At 43.4% G+C, this 15,407-nt stretch overlaps 1 protein-coding gene across 4 annotated transcripts in view; it reads right to left on the bottom strand.

Moving 5' to 3' along the window:
• Positions 1-13,312, bottom strand: part of ABCA5 (ATP-binding cassette, sub-family A (ABC1), member 5) — a 31,099-nt gene extending 17,787 nt beyond the window's left edge. For all 4 annotated transcript variants that reach the window (XR_775096.1, XR_775095.1, XR_775097.1 and 1 more), the window contains exons 1-17: positions 13,190-13,312; positions 12,970-13,074; positions 12,161-12,274; positions 11,220-11,424; positions 9,958-10,116; positions 9,643-9,740; positions 8,801-9,030; positions 7,178-7,319; positions 6,151-6,339; positions 5,650-5,797; positions 4,679-4,847; positions 3,008-3,066; positions 2,341-2,451; positions 1,937-2,112; positions 1,377-1,496; positions 437-575; positions 173-263 (exon numbers count right to left, since the gene is read on the bottom strand). Coding sequence is in view for 1 of the 4 variants with exons in the window: in XM_010578583.1 (XP_010576885.1) it covers positions 173-263; positions 437-575; positions 1,377-1,496; positions 1,937-2,112; positions 2,341-2,451; positions 3,008-3,066; positions 4,679-4,847; positions 5,650-5,797; positions 6,151-6,339; positions 7,178-7,319; positions 8,801-9,030; positions 9,643-9,740; positions 9,958-10,116; positions 11,220-11,424; positions 12,161-12,265 (2,141 nt within the window). In the remaining 3 variants the exon portion in view is untranslated. The remainder of the gene's footprint in view (positions 1-172; positions 264-436; positions 576-1,376; positions 1,497-1,936; positions 2,113-2,340; positions 2,452-3,007; positions 3,067-4,678; positions 4,848-5,649; positions 5,798-6,150; positions 6,340-7,177; positions 7,320-8,800; positions 9,031-9,642; positions 9,741-9,957; positions 10,117-11,219; positions 11,425-12,160; positions 12,275-12,969; positions 13,075-13,189) is intronic.
• Between the last annotated feature and the right edge of the window lie 2,095 nt (positions 13,313-15,407).

Here is a 15,407-nt window from a genome sequence, read left to right as displayed (position 1 = left end):
TTCTCCTTACACCCGCATCAGAACGATCAGCCGGCAGAGCAGCAAACATTCACTATGAAGATGATAAAAGGATCTTTTTGGGGGGCAAGGGGTGCTGCCTTATAGATTTCAAAAGAAAGCAATAAAAAAAGATACACTATGTCACATAACAGATACCACACAGAAAGAATACCTCAAGCGGTAGCCAATTCCCCATTTGCTTTTGAGAAAGAGAGAAGATCCGAGGCATTTTAACATCCCTTGAGAAATCACAGCTTTACGATCTGGAAACAAAAATCAAGAAGGCCCTTTGAATCAGAAGATTGTCAATTTGCTCCAAAAACCACCTAGATATTTCAAATAAAGGTGTTATTCCGCCGTTAGAGAAGCATCACTTTTGCTCTATAGCGACTGTCCCTCATGGATTGGGTACCCAGGGGCTGGCGGCAGGACTCACCGGCGAGGATATCTGCCTCATCCATGAAGTGGGTACTGAAAACGGTCACGCGATTGGCTTTTCTGTTTTTCAGGAGATTCCAGACGATGTGCCGCGAACACGGATCCATACCCGCCGTCGGCTCATCCAGCAGTAAAACCTTTGCGCAAAACCAAGAAGCGTTTGCAAAGCCATATCCACGTGGAAGGTACTGACCTCAGGAAATCCTACTTAAGTAACAGATATAGGAATTTTTGTTTGCAGCCTGCTAGTTAGTCCTCTAAAACGTACAGGAAACATCCTAGAGTAAGCAAGGCAGCTATCGTCACTATGATTTGAATAAATTCATCTCCTGTTGTGACAAATGGAAAAACCATATAGTATGTTAATGCCATAATCCGTTTTATGCTGTTTCTAATACAATTAAGTTTAGCTATGGATTCACTCCTTCTATGAAGGGATAGTTAAATATACACACGTGCTTTTAAAATCCCAGTGAACTGTCACGTGCATCATTTTTAAATACAGATCTAAAAGCAGTCCCCATTCTTACAGGCCAGAAAAAATAGATCCGTAACACAAAAGAGCTCTCCGGCTCCATCCTTGCTCCAAGTGCCTGGATAGCTTTGCATGGAAAATCTCCGACAGGTTCACTGTTGGGGGCTAAATGTTACCTGCTGGAAACGGCATAAAACTTGTCACACTGTTTCTTTCACAAAGAGATCAAATCCAGAGCTACTGCAATTACCGAAGCCATTAACATCCTCAAGCATGAAGGTTGAGCTGTTGAAGTGATTTTAATCGTTTAAACCATAAACGAAGAAAAAAAGAGCGACAGATGCTCCAAGTAACAATTTCTGCATCTTATGTATTATTATATGCGTTAGTCGGGTTTGACAAGAGACATCGACCCTTGGGTGTATTGGTGACACCAAGTCGGGGACCCCTCCATCACACTCACCTTCGGGTTCCCGAGAACAGCAACTCCCACCGACAGCCGCCTTTTCTGGCCCCCGCTTAATTTTTTAGCTTGATTATCTCTGATAGGCTGCATATCCAAATCCAACAACACTTTCTGCACCTTTAAAATGCAAGAAACGCATTCATTGTTAAAAAAAGCTATAATTTTTTTTAACCACGTTATTAACAATTAACATTCAAATTAACCGTTCCTAATTCACAGCGTATTCTGTATCTGAACCGTGCACCCTGCTAGCGAACCTGTACATCCAGACCAGGGTCTTAAGCTCCAGCAAACCTGAGGAAGTTAAAAGGTGTCCATGCCTGAGCACAAATGCTAGGATTTAAAATGTTTCATGAGCATTTTAAGTTTCCTAGGAAAATTTAACAGTTTGTCTGTGTAAAAACATCTGTCGGTAGTCTGCCTCCTTGTCTGTTATGCTGTAAAGCAACATTCCCCTGCAAACTCATCTTCAGGAAACATCTGTACAATGCAAGGCTATGTTGCCCTGCAGGTTAAAAATGAACACAGAAGACAGGATCTGTGCCCAGCTGACCCACCTCTTGTATCAAATCATTCTGAGGGATTCCTTTAATTGCAGCAAATATGGAGAGATTCTCCTCCACAGTTAATATATCAAAGTGTATGTCGGACTGAGGGCACACCCCTGCTATTTGTCGCACTTCAAGCATTTCATCGATTTCGGAGACTTTGTGCCCATAGACAGAGACGAACCCTAAAAAACCAAGAAAAAAAAAGCCAGGAGCAATCAACTGAGAGGTTTTTTTACAGCCAGAGAGCAGCACGGACATGAAAGTGTGCTCTTTAGCTCACATGCTAAAGTGGCCTCTTTCAGACATTATCCAGAGCAAAATTTCGGGCATCCAGAAATAGCCATAAAGGTGAAAAGCTTTGGTTTTCAAAAGCAGGGTACTCAAAATCTCCTAACACCGGAGAAGCTCACCGTCCGTCGGCGGACACAGCCCGCAAAGGATGTTCATCAGCGTCGTCTTCCCGGTCCCGCTGTGCCCGAGCAGAGCCGTGATCTGACCTTCATAGATGTCGAAGGATAAATCTGGTCCCCGAGGCAGGCACGAGAGAAAGAGGAGACGTTAGCGATGCGCCCGCGGCACCTGGAGCCGGCTCCTACCCCAGAGGTAAATTCAAATACTGACATATGGGGTATGCATTTAACTTTTTGCTCGAAGGGACGCCCTACCTCCACGTCCCGGCGTGGCACCGGACCGCGGGGCTGGGACAGTCCCCGTGCCGGCTGTGGGGTGGCCACGTTTAAAAGCCACCCGGGGAAAAGGAGATGAAAAGATCAAGGAGATGGGGCAGGGAAGATCACATCGCTGTCGACACAGGCGGAGGAGGAATAACGGGGGTGATGCCAGCAGGCTTTCTTTAGTGATGGAAGGGCTCATCTTTTTGGGGTACCGTTTTTAAACAAGATTACTGCCAAAGCGGTAAGAGAAGACACGCACAAGCACATCTGGCATTCATGCTCCAATGTCCCACCCCGCTAAAAGAAACCAAAAAGCCCCAACTGAAACACAAAAGATCACTCAACAATTCAGCTATTGCTCCTCTGCATCTGATAAGCAGCTAAAAAGCTAAAATGTTCTTACTTCTGAGAGCCTCCACAGTTTCCCCCTTTTTCCTGAATGTTTTCTGAACACAGCTGATTCTGAAAGAAGACATGTCATTTTATAAACTATTTTAGGACCTTTATATGTCATTTTGAATGATCAACACTCGGCAACAGTCACAGGACGACCATATGGAAGTGGCACTAGACACGTTAACAACCCACAGAGGCAAGTCAAGAGACAGGGCATCTTGTCGCAGAACTTAGTCCGTCTCCACCCTGGTACCAAAAAGCTTTTTCTGGTCACCTTCTAAGGTATTTTCTACGATGACAGACTGAATTATTTCAAATCTGTGTTTCTTTCACACGGTAGCACAAGGCACTAGAGGTTTCCCAAGCTAGAAAAGGGAATGGCTACTCCCCAGTAATTTCACAATACTCGGAGAATACCGTTGAGAAGACTCAACAGACATGATATGGAAAAGAGGTATTAGTAGAATAGACCCCAAAGATGTGATTACTGACAGCTCTTGATCAAAATTAGGCAAAAGAAAGCAGGTATCTTTCTCTCCAAGAAAGGTAAAAACCTGCCTTCCAGCCCCACGTTTTTTCAAAATGAAAAAAACCCAACCAGTTTATCTGAAGGCACCATGTGAAGGATGGGTTTTGCAAGCCTGGCTACCCTGAAAATGAGGATGGAGAGGGGGTTACAGGTGTGAATAGAGGGGAGGAGAATGGGGTATGAAAGAAAACAAAACCTGTACATGTAAAGACGACAAGACAGTGCGAAAATGATGGAGAGCTGGTGGAGGGGTGCTATGGAAAGAGTCCAGGGTGGATGAATAAAGCAAAAATGGCCACAATGTTCTCATGTGAACATCAGGATTAAAACTGGACCCTTCAACTTATGGCAGATGCCCGAAGAGACATGGAAAGCGCGGACAACGCCAGACTTATTCTGGTCACTAAGCTCAAATATTTATTTGAGACCAGTGGAGCCAACCAGGAGGAGTGAAGACGCAGAGTTCCCCAACTCACGTCAGGCTACGTCATTGGGAAATGATGGAAACAAGGGCTAGAAGGAAGATACTGAAAATAATATCTGAGACACACTAAAAATACATGAGAGTCCAGATGCAAGACAACAGGTGACACAAAATGCAATGCGAAACTTGAGAGCACGGCCATCTATTTTTCAGTTTTGTTTTACCCTCCTAGATACGGCAGCCGGGTAAAACCACCACAAAGTTGTTCTCTGGTCTATGGAGAACACAATGGCCTTCACACAAACCCAGAATTCAGCTTTTTCTCCTCAAATGTGCGTTACCAGAAACTAAACCCTCCCAGAAGAGTAGGCGTTTCAACATCTGCAACCGCTTACGCCTCTTGCGGCCTCAGCGAAACTGAGGGAATGGAAAACCGGCCGGTTTTGACAGGACTCCAACTGAAGGAATACAATCCACAAACAAACCCTTTCTTTAAGCCCAGTGTTTTATCCTTGGAGAGCATCCATGTCGTTGATGATGGGGCTTCATTGCAAATGGAAACTAGTCGTGCCGCGTGTGTGCGGAGAACTCCCTGCAATGCATACCATATGCTATTTGAATCCCAACGACTGGAGAAACAAGAGCGATTTTCAAATTACACCCCAAAATGTCAGGGACCCAGCTTGATCTGCTCATCTGCACGCGAGGCAGAGCAGGAATCGTACCTGATGGCTTCTTTCCCCTGAAATTCCGAAGGCACGGGCTCGACGATCTCACTGAAACTTAAACTGCCATTGATGCTGCTCTCGTACAACTCCTTGTAATTTTTTCTGCGCTTTGACCAAAACGAGGGCTTCATAAAGAAAAATGGCGTGCGGCGTAGTCCAAACTCCCCTGGACAGTAAAGGGGAAAAGACAACTTCTTAACAGTAACTACAGATATTCCTCAGCTCCGGGGTTTTAGCTATAAAAGCCCTGAGCTATCCTGCTAAAGGTTTAGGGGCCAGCCCACACCCCCATCCTGGAGGGATTTCATCAGCCAAATTTACTTTATCCGCATCGAAGCCACGGTTCCCATCGACACCGCTAGCACGTTCCAGTTTTGCTCAGTATTTAACTACATGGGCAAATCTCTTTCGATGCAAGAGAAACCCCCAGTGCTGAAAGAACAGTTGACTTAAACACAGGCACCATAAATCCAGAGAGATCAGAGGAAAGGGAGTCGAAGGGCTTAACCAGGCATTAGTCGCAAGATTAACAACTTAGATTCTGCGTTTCACGTTAAACTACTGCCGTCACAGGGAAAGGTCTGGAACGGGCAGAGTAGTCTTTAATTTTCAACCCTGGAAGAAGAGCAAATTGCAAAGGCTGAGCCACTAGTTAACCCGGTACAGAAGCTTTTCCTCTAGAAAGAGGGGAAAAATGTTTAGCTGGCGTACCTAAGGGCCATCAATTCTAAATATGCAAATACCCCCCCCATATCTCGGTTTTAATAGAATATAAATTATTTCAGCCAAAATTATTCTGAGTCACAGCATGAAATATATTTGTAAACAGCACCATCTCCTTCCTCCACCGTTGAAATTAAGCCAGAAATGCCACCCAGCTCCACCAGCCACGTCAACCTGGGGGGCTCAGGACTTCAGGAATGGGGTGACGCTAGCGCAGTTCAGTTCCATTTTTCTCATGAACGTACCTGGCATAACCTGATCAAGGTAGATGGCCACAAGCAGATAAAATATGCTATCCAACACCAACAAAATAAGAGAGATAAAGAGCGGGTAAGGACCGTGATTTAGATTTGAAAATGTTGCACCATCTTCATAATCTTCTAGATGCATGACCTGCCAACAAACACAGATAAATGGAGCTGTTACACACCAGCACTGTACCAGCCTGGAAAGATGTGACAGCACGGTGCAAAATTTAGCAACAACAACAACAAAAAAAATTAATGAAAAAGTGACTGAGATCACAGCAACAAACACGAAGAATAACAGTTGCTTGATGGTGTGCTGTATTTTACTTGATATTAAATTGCCACAGGAAGCTATTAAAATAGGCATTTTTCCCCACCATCATCAGTTTATTAAAAAAAATAAAAATATATATTTATTTACGTCAAGACCTATTTGAAAACGATGCAAGACAAACGAGCGCGATGAGGTTGCAGTCGGAGGAGTAGCAGGTTATTTACCTGTGCGACACCGATCAAGAAGCTGCACTGACACAAGGGGCTGAGAATCCAAACGAAAGATTTGGGGAAATCTTCCAGCAGGACAATATTAAGGCCCACAAAACCAAAAGCCAGCGTCGCCAAGAACTCCACTATACCCACGTGCTTTGACTTTTTAAATAGAGGTGTCAGCATAAGTGCAAAGAAAACCTAAGAACAAATTAAAAAAAATACAAGAAGGTACTATGTTAAAAAAAATTAATGATACAGGGTATAGAAAAACTAAAGCAGAAAGACCACAGCTTCAATCATATCATTTTCCTGGTATAGTCACCACAGTATTCCCCACGTCCCACACTTCCCTTACAAAGAGACCACCGGGAGGGACAGATTTCCCTAAGATGCCAGGTGACAAAGCACAGAAAAAAATTATAACAGAAAAATAAGGAGCCATATGGCTGAGAGTGCATATGCACCCTGGTTAGTACACCTTCTGTAAATGATAGACAGTAAACAAATAACTATTTCTGCATTGGTTGCTTATGAACTCAGACAAGTGATTTGATGTATAAATTAATTCTCTGACCTTTAAAGAGGATTTTAACATTATGCTGTATAGTAACGACAAATGTTTAGAAGGGGGCATGGGTTTGGACTTCAAAACAGCAGTGTTTTCAGTTCAAAGACAGATGATTATCATAAAATCATAGAATGGTTTGGCTTGGAAGGGACCTTAAAGATTATCTAGTTCCAAGCCCCATCCAACCCGGCCGTGAACACTTCCAGGGATGGGGCATCCACAACTTCTCTGGGCAACCTGTTCCAGTGCCTCACCACCCTCACGACAAATAATTTCTTCCTTATACATAATGTAAATCCTACCCTCTTTCAGTTTAAAAATCATTACCCCTTGTCCTATTATAAACTCAGATATTTCAGTAAGGAAAGATACTTCTCATAGTGACAGTTGAGACCTGTACACCATCCCAAACCAGAGGCACACCACAGGGATGGGATGGCTGAATTCAAGGAGACCAGGAATACTTACTGAAGAGATTCCGTACAGGAAAAAAAGGAGAAATATCACAAAGGCACTGCTCTGGGGAAAGAGGGAAGAGGCCGTCGCAATCACCGCCATAAGAATGGACATGACAAAAATCAGGCTCATGTAGAGCAGCACCCAAGAAAGCCTGAGAGCAAAAGGGGGAGAAAAGAGAACAGAAATCAGTCAACGAATTCATAGCCTGAACTATTCACACACAAAAATAGCTAAAACTTCCATTCTTTAATATTCCAGACAGCTGCACCAAAGGACAAGCTTGCAACAAAACAAGAGCCCCCAAATAAAAAGAGCTCTTGTAAACATCCCTGTAAATGTTCTAGCCATTAGAGCACACACATCAATACCCATGGCATCAAAAAGAAACACAATTAGATGATTCATGGTGGTTGTTTTTTTTTTTTTTTAACTTGCATAATTAATTCCATGGCATATCCAAAAGAGGGTAACTGAGTAGTAGGTTTCAATAATTAAAGAAATTCTATTTAAAATTTAATACATTAGTCATTCCAGTAGCTGGGCAGGGTAATAAAATCCTTTTCTTTTTAAAAACAGAGCTGCAAGTCTGTGAGCAATTCTGACCTCAGGAAACAAGGGCGGTTTGTGTACAGGTAGTAAAAAGTGACACAGCTTCCTCAGAAACAAATTTCCGAGTTATATTCAGTGGCGGATCAAAGCTGCATTACCAGCGTGCCTTTGCAGATCGCTCCTATTCCACCCTGGGAAAAGTAAAATCATTTTCCCCAGACCAGAGTTACTCAAATGCTGCTGCGTGAGGGGCGAGTGGGGACAGCGGGTGAAGGACTCAGCTGAATTAAGATTTATCCCCAAGGACATACCGCAAACAAACAGAACTGACTGCCAGAAAAGAGCTTGGGAACAGAAATAAGACAAAAGCAACCAGAAAAAAAAAAATAACCCAGAGAACCCCGGCTGGCTGTTACGGTGCAGCAGGGAAAGATGCTAAAAAGCTGTCGGGCGCTGCGGCGAAGGGCAAAGCTAAACCCGCTTTTATCTCTGCGACTATCAATGACTTCAGATTAGTACATCCTCTCATTTGGAAAAAAAAAACCCCAAAAAAACAAAAAACCAAAACACTATATTGCATAAGACAATTTCCATCACGGTAAGGAAACAAATTAAAACCTGTTGCTTAGAATACTCTGTCCTGTTAAAATTATAGAGTTAGATTCATTTAATTATACGGCGGGGAAACTGCTGCTAAGCTCTGAAGCGAGACTGCAGGTCACCTGTTGAGCCAAAAGGAGGTACTGAGCCAAAAATATTTAAAAACAAACTACATAAAAATCTCACGCATCATCACATTTAATCCCTCTAAGTCTGGTGTAACTTTACATGCACAAAAATGCAAGTGTTACTCTGGTATTCACTTATTAAAACATACCTATTTTCATGGTACTGCAAGTATCTCTGTGTTACATTTTACAGAGTATCTCACTTTTCAACTGTTTTCACTTAATGACACTGAAAACAATTAAAAACTGGAGGATGGGATAGAGTTGTTTTCCTAGAAAGTGTTATTTTTTTATATTTCTTTATATATTTTGTATTTCTTATATAAAGAATGCGTTACACCAAACACTCACATACCAAAAGGCAGTGTCATGAAGTCCCAATATTTTTAAGAATTCCTTCAACTTCCTCTCCTTTTCTGCCACAATATGAATTGCCAAATAATACCCAAACGGTGAAAAAGCGATCACCAGGTAAATTAAAATGATCGCACGAGGAAAATTATCTATTTCCACCACTGCAGCCTCTCCCATGACCATTGCTCTCGTCAATTCAAGTTGTTCCCAAACCGACTGATTAGTCTTCAGCTAAAAGGAAAAGAAGGAAAAGTTATTTTTGCATCCCTCAGCCCGGTCTCCATCCCTGCTGACGGAGAGATCTGGAGACCCTGAAACCTTACTGTCCCCAAATCCCAGCCCAAAAGCACAGATATTGGAGAATATCTAAACACCTGGAGATAAAACGAACAATTTTGCAACTCCTATCACCTAAAAAGATGAGACTTGCTCTCACCGCGAGCGGCATGACGGGAGAGCAATAGGGAAAAGGGCATTGCTGACAAATACTGACAATAAAATAGTCAGGCAAATTCTGCAGCCCCTTTTGGTACAGCATCTTAAATAGCATTTTGGGGCGAGCGCTGTCAAGCCTTCGTGTTTTGACGACTGCTGTGATGTATGGTTCAGGCTCGTTTGGACACAAACGAAGACAAACGTCCGCGTTATTCAACGGACAAGAACGCTTCTGCACAAAATACGGCAAAACACACACGAAACATTCTGCCTTTTCACTGGATTCAAGCTAATTTTTGATATAGCATTTTACACAATTAACAGACAACAGCACAAAACCAGTCAGAGCCAAGGCAGTCCACGGATTTGAACCTCCTTGGTTTTATTCTGTTATTTTTTCAGATTTACCTGTATAATTGCAGCATCGATGCAGGCTTGCAGAGCCGTAAACCCCGAGCTCCAGTACGTTACCGATTCGCATCCCTTCCGCAGGTTGGAACAACTGGCTGCAGAATAAAGCAAAGCATTTTAAAATGCAAAAAGCCAGAGTTACAGCTGTCCTATCCCCAATGTAAAGATGGTGCAGCTTAAGGCGATCCCTTATAAATGGTGGAAAAAACTTCCACAAACCAATATATGCACCACCAGGCCAAAAAGGAAAAAGAGGGCGTGATTTTTCAGCTTATCCCCTTACAGAGTACATATAAAAGTGTGCACATTTACCTCTCGATTCCATATAAATGGAAGACATAGCGACCGAATCGGGAAACCTCAGCTGGTAGGACATGGCATCGTTGAACACTACACCCACAAAGTTTGAGCGTTTAAAAGCACTAGCCTCTTGCAGCTCCTCTTCGCTTAAATACTCCTCTGTGATGATGCCTGGGAGAGAGAAGAAATTATCATGTCGCTTTAGGTATCAGCACAGCAGGAAGAAAAACTGTGCGACAGTTTTAAAAAAGCATCATGTTAATCATTAATATTTGTTTGGTTTTAGATATATATAGATATAGAGATATATATATATGGCTATATTTTTGTCCCAGTGAAGGAAGTATTCTGAACAGAAACCTGGAGTGTTGCTCAGTAGCAGGGTGGGGAATTCAAATTTACCCCCAAGTCTTCCCCTTTTCCCCCCATTTTTTGCTGCTCCAACAGCTTCTGTGCCCCAATCCTCTGCCGGCTACTCGTGAGTTTATTCTCCAGCACCAGCACTTTTCTTGTACAGGGCAGATTAACCAGTGCAGAGGGCTAAATATATGAAAAAAAATGGTATTTTGCCACCAGCTTCAGCAGAGGATGCGGGGCACCCGTAAGGAAAATGCGGACGCCGGGCTGGGTTGTTTCTCCGCAGTACCTTTGAAGCACGCATACCACAAGGAAGAGAATCAAAGATACCAAACTAAAAATACATCAGAGTGGTTTTGGAGAGATAAGTGCCCGCTAGATGTGTGAGCTGTGTAGGCAAAACACTTTAAAAAAAAAAAAAAAAAAAAAAAGAAAAAAAAGAAAACTCGCTTTCAAAAGAAGAGGTGACACTGTTAATGGGAATCAGCACATTAAAAAAAATAATTTAAAAATGTTGTTTTGATAGTAACAACAGGATAGAAAACACAACCTAAAATATCTGCAGGACAACATCATTTCCTGAATTTGCCCCAGGATGTCACAGGACAAGTATTAATTAGCCCTAGAGCTGTTCAGGGGCAATTTGTACTTTGCATTTGTGTCCTGCCAAAACCTTTCCTGCAGCCACATAACACTTGTTGGCTGCGACAGGAGAATGGGAACCACTTTGAGATGGCAGTGCCAGAACATCTGCCAACCAAGCAAAAAAACCGCCTTCACAGTCTGTTCTCTATCTGCGATGGAAAACAAATGCTTTTATTTTTCCTATCAGCAGCAGCGACAGCGAGCTCCCTCTTCAAACACAAGCCACGGCATGAGATATACTGAGAAAAACAAAATGCTCAGGTTCTGAATACCATCTTCGAAGTTATCAAAAGCCACTTTCTTCATGATTTCTCGTGCCATTCGGGTTGGCGGTGTGTACCCGATGACAAAATTCACCAGCATGGAGGTATCCAGAGTGCCGAGGTTGGTGTTGGCGACCTCGCCGTATTTTCTGTGCGGGTGCATCATGCTCATCAGAATCAGCCAAAACAAGAAAAAGAGTGGGAAAAGGACCTCCTGCGCACAGAAAGAAAGAAATACAAAAACTTCAAAGAGCAGTCGTAGGAACGAGAATTTCCAAAAATTTATCTTAGTTACATGAAGCTTAAAGGAGGGACTGTGAGTCTGACTACTTGACTGTAAAGCTCCCCGCATGTTTTCAACGCAACAGTAATTTTAATGCCAAATCCTTCTCTGGCGCTGAAGCAGGATTTTAATCGCATGCGTTGGTAACCTAAGAAGCCATTTTAAGGTATAAAGGGATAATTTCTACATGCTTTAAAGATCAGCACACTTACGCTATTTGGAAAGCAGCAGAACACGAAGCATGAACCATTAAACAAGTCTAGCCAAGCTTTGTACTGTCTCTTCTTCACCCCAAAATTCATCTTAAAGAATCATACGCATCACCTATGCACAGGGCTAAACTGTTAGAAAAGATAAAAATCTTCTGGAGAGGTCTAATCCCATTATACTGCTCAGTTACAGGTGCAGAAGTTTTTAGAAGTGCACTAAGATTGCAATATTAATTCATGGATATTTTCTGGGTAATGCCTTACACATTAGGATACATTTTCAACCAAAGAATCACAAAATACCTTCTGAAAAAGCCTATTTCAACCTAAAATTCAGAGCAGACCTTGCAGCTTCAGAAACATTATAATAAAACTGAGCAGTGCCTCTGACTCAGGAGCTACTTAAATGCAGAATAACTGCAGACATGAAGGCAGCAGTAAACAAGCCCTCCGCTTACCTGAACGCTGCTTTTTTTAGTCCTACATTTAATAAGACAGTTCTTGAATAAGAGAGCTCTGGTTTGTCTCCATACTCCTGCTTCTCTTGGAGCTGCTGGTGCCATTTTTCAAGCCTAGTTTGTTTAAGGAAAAAAAAAACCCACAAACAAAACCAAATCCATATGAAATGACAAAACAATTTAAAAAGCAAAAGCAGGCAGTTGCAGGATTCAGTATCTCATATTTTTCTATTTTCATATAAAGTTTTCATTTTCAATTTTTCATATTTTTAATGCCTTCCTATATATATATATGCTAGATGCCAGTTACATGAAGAAATTGCTAGTACTCATTTACAATGAGAGAGCTGGGGAAAGCGGCTGGGGAAAGCCTCGGGATGTCACCCGAGCAATCTTCCACCCAAAGGCAGGACCAGCTCTACGCCAGCTCACAAGACTCGAGCTAACCTGGGCTTATTTTCATTTTGCTACGTATAAACTACGAACCAAAGTATTTATCTCGGAGCGCAATTCCCGTGCCCATCACATGGGCTCAGGGCAGCCAGCCAGCCCCACGCATCCGAAACCACGAGCCATCTCACCCCAGGCAAACTGTTCAATTTACCGCGAGTAGCCCCTTTTCATTCTGGAGCAGATCCAGCAGCACTTATTTTCATTATTTTTTACCTTTTCATTAAGCCAGCTGCACAGCACAGTAGTGCTGAAGATAATCTTTTTTTGCGGGGGGTAAAAAAAAAAAAAAAAAAAAAAGTAAATTAAAATTGAAAATGCTCTTCCAGGAGACAGCATCCCATTCCACCAGGACGTACCTGGCGAGGGACGGCAGGCTGGGGAACCACCAGGTTTCTATCCCCGGTTTTGCTGCCTGAGGTTCGAAGTCCCCGGTCAATCTACATCTCTCTCCGTTTCTTCACCTGTGAAGTTAAATACAATCGTGAGCTGCTGGGCAGAGACAGCGTGAGAACTCGCGTGGGTCTTCACCCCACCAAACCCTTCCAGCCCCTCGACCGCTCCAGCCGAAAGTCCCACCTGCAGCAACACCTGCATGCCACTGAGTTGTTTCTCAACATTTCACCCAAAAGACAGCGCAGATTTTAAGAATCTATCCGTAGTCCAGGTTTTACAGCTACCGACACTTATTCAAAAAGCGAACTGATGGCTTTGGGGACTGCGTATTCAGAGCAGGACCTGGTTTCTCTGTTATCTGTCAGACAACACATGGCTCAAGCTTCCTTCCCCAGCTGTATTTTAATATGGAAATCTATTTTTGGAGCACAGACATCAACTAAAGAAACACATGAGGTTGCTCAGATGTCAGGACCGCCGCTACGAGCTCAGCTTGAAGAACTTCAAATACACAAACTGCTCCTAGAGAGACAGCTCTGTGGGAGCCTGCGTTTTCTCTGAGCGTAGGAGGGAAGAGAGGAGGGGAAAGGTGCCTGCGAGGAACCAAACCCACAGCTCACGGCTTCCTCCGGTGGGTGTCGGGGTCCCCCGGGGGACAGCGACCCCCCGCAGGGACACGCAGCGCGAGGACCCGCGTGGGACACGGCTGCATGTCACTGAAAAGCAAACCTTGGGAAGAGATCCCACCTAGAGCCTGGAGTGCTTCCGATCAAGTCCCATCGAATCTACTTCAAAAATGGAAAAAAAAAAAAAAAAATTAAAAAAAAATTCCTTTGATTAAAAAAACCAACCAACCACAAAACGCTTAAACATCAACCTATGCTAACAACTAATTCTTGCAGAAAAAAAACCCGCATACAACTCCTCTGGATATTTTCGAGCAAGAAATGCCTCGAAATGACAGCAGAGTGTTTTAAAAATAATCAAGAGCAGCAGCTATTGCTTACAGGTCGTAAAAAATAACACGCTTCTCCCCTCTGCCCACAGCGTGCCCCGTTAAGAGCTTGTGCTTCTGCTGTTTGCGTTCAGGAGCAGATTTCGAGAGCACTCACAAGAGGAGAAGCTCGGTCGAGATCCTTGCTGAACGCTACATGACTGCATTAAACCCCTTCCCTCACATTCCTCTGTTTTACTGAAATCCAGAAAACAGGCAAAGCTGATTTAATCGGATTCAATCACTAATGCCAGTTACTGTTTCTTTAATTATTTTCTATGCAGTTATAAAAAACTGAAACAGTAATACTTCCACATCTTCACTAGAACATTTCCATGCTTTGATTTACATCACCTAGGTTGGAGGAAGGGTCACTTTAAGAACATTAATTAATTTCGTGATACCTGCCATCTCCCCATAGGCTAATGAAGCTACATAACGCACAATTAAGAACACTGAAGAAGCATCACCTGAACGGTGAAAAATTGTATCCGGGGGAAAAAAAAAAAAACCCAAACCCTCCTAGAAACTCCAGATGAAAAAACATGAACCTGTAGGCTGAACAGAAAAAGAAGCGGCCAAGACATTTATTTGCATAATACCAGACAAAATGAAAATACTCTTAACCTGTGAAAGTCCCCCACGATTTAGCCTCTTCCTTCTGATCTGGTACTGACAGAAGTGGCTGAAACACAACTATTTGTGGGCTTCTCGATCAAAGCAAGCTCAAGGAAATTAATTTCTTTTTGTGCTTTAATTCCACATCAGAGATGCTAGTGCTTTTTATGGGGGGGGGGAGAATAACAATCAGATGATACTCAGGAAAACCTCCCTCGCTCCCCCAGCCATCAACCTGACAATGGTCAGTTTATGTAATTTTTATGCTGCATGTTAGGTTTCCCTTGGGTTTTAAGCTAAAAAAACCTGCTGTCTGCGTGTGAGCCTCAGCTAAATGAGCTGTGGCTTGAGGGAAAAACCCCAACTTATCAGTGAACAACACCTGCAGAAAGATAAGAAAAATAAGGTTATTGATCCTGCTGCAAGAAGACGGCAGCCTAAACGCTCCTTAAGAAAAACTCTCAAGCGCTTCTTACTGCGCCTGAATTATTGAAGCGAAATGATTTACTGAGGCATTTTTAAAACCGGGCTGGATTTTCTCCCTTCCCTGAATCCCAAGGGAAACCAGCCGCGCCTGGGGCTGACGAGCACCACGGAGCGCGGCATCTGCAGAACGAACCCTCCGACCTCCTCCGCGTTTCGCTGCAGGAGAACGAAATAACACCAACCGGCACCCAAAAACCCGGTCCCAGCCCACCTCCCCGGATCCCCCCCCGGCCAAACCCATCGCCCCCCGGGGACTCCCGCAGTTGCAGCCGCGGAGCCGGGGGGGGGGGGGGGGGGGCCCCC

This window comes from Haliaeetus leucocephalus, unplaced genomic scaffold (assembly GCF_000737465.1).
Source record: "Haliaeetus leucocephalus isolate CR32 unplaced genomic scaffold, Haliaeetus_leucocephalus-4.0 Scaffold646, whole genome shotgun sequence".
NCBI lineage: Eukaryota > Metazoa > Chordata > Aves > Accipitriformes > Accipitridae > Haliaeetus > Haliaeetus leucocephalus.
The sequence above is the reverse complement of the archived record's forward strand: the minus strand, read 5'-3'. Positions and strand labels throughout refer to the sequence as shown.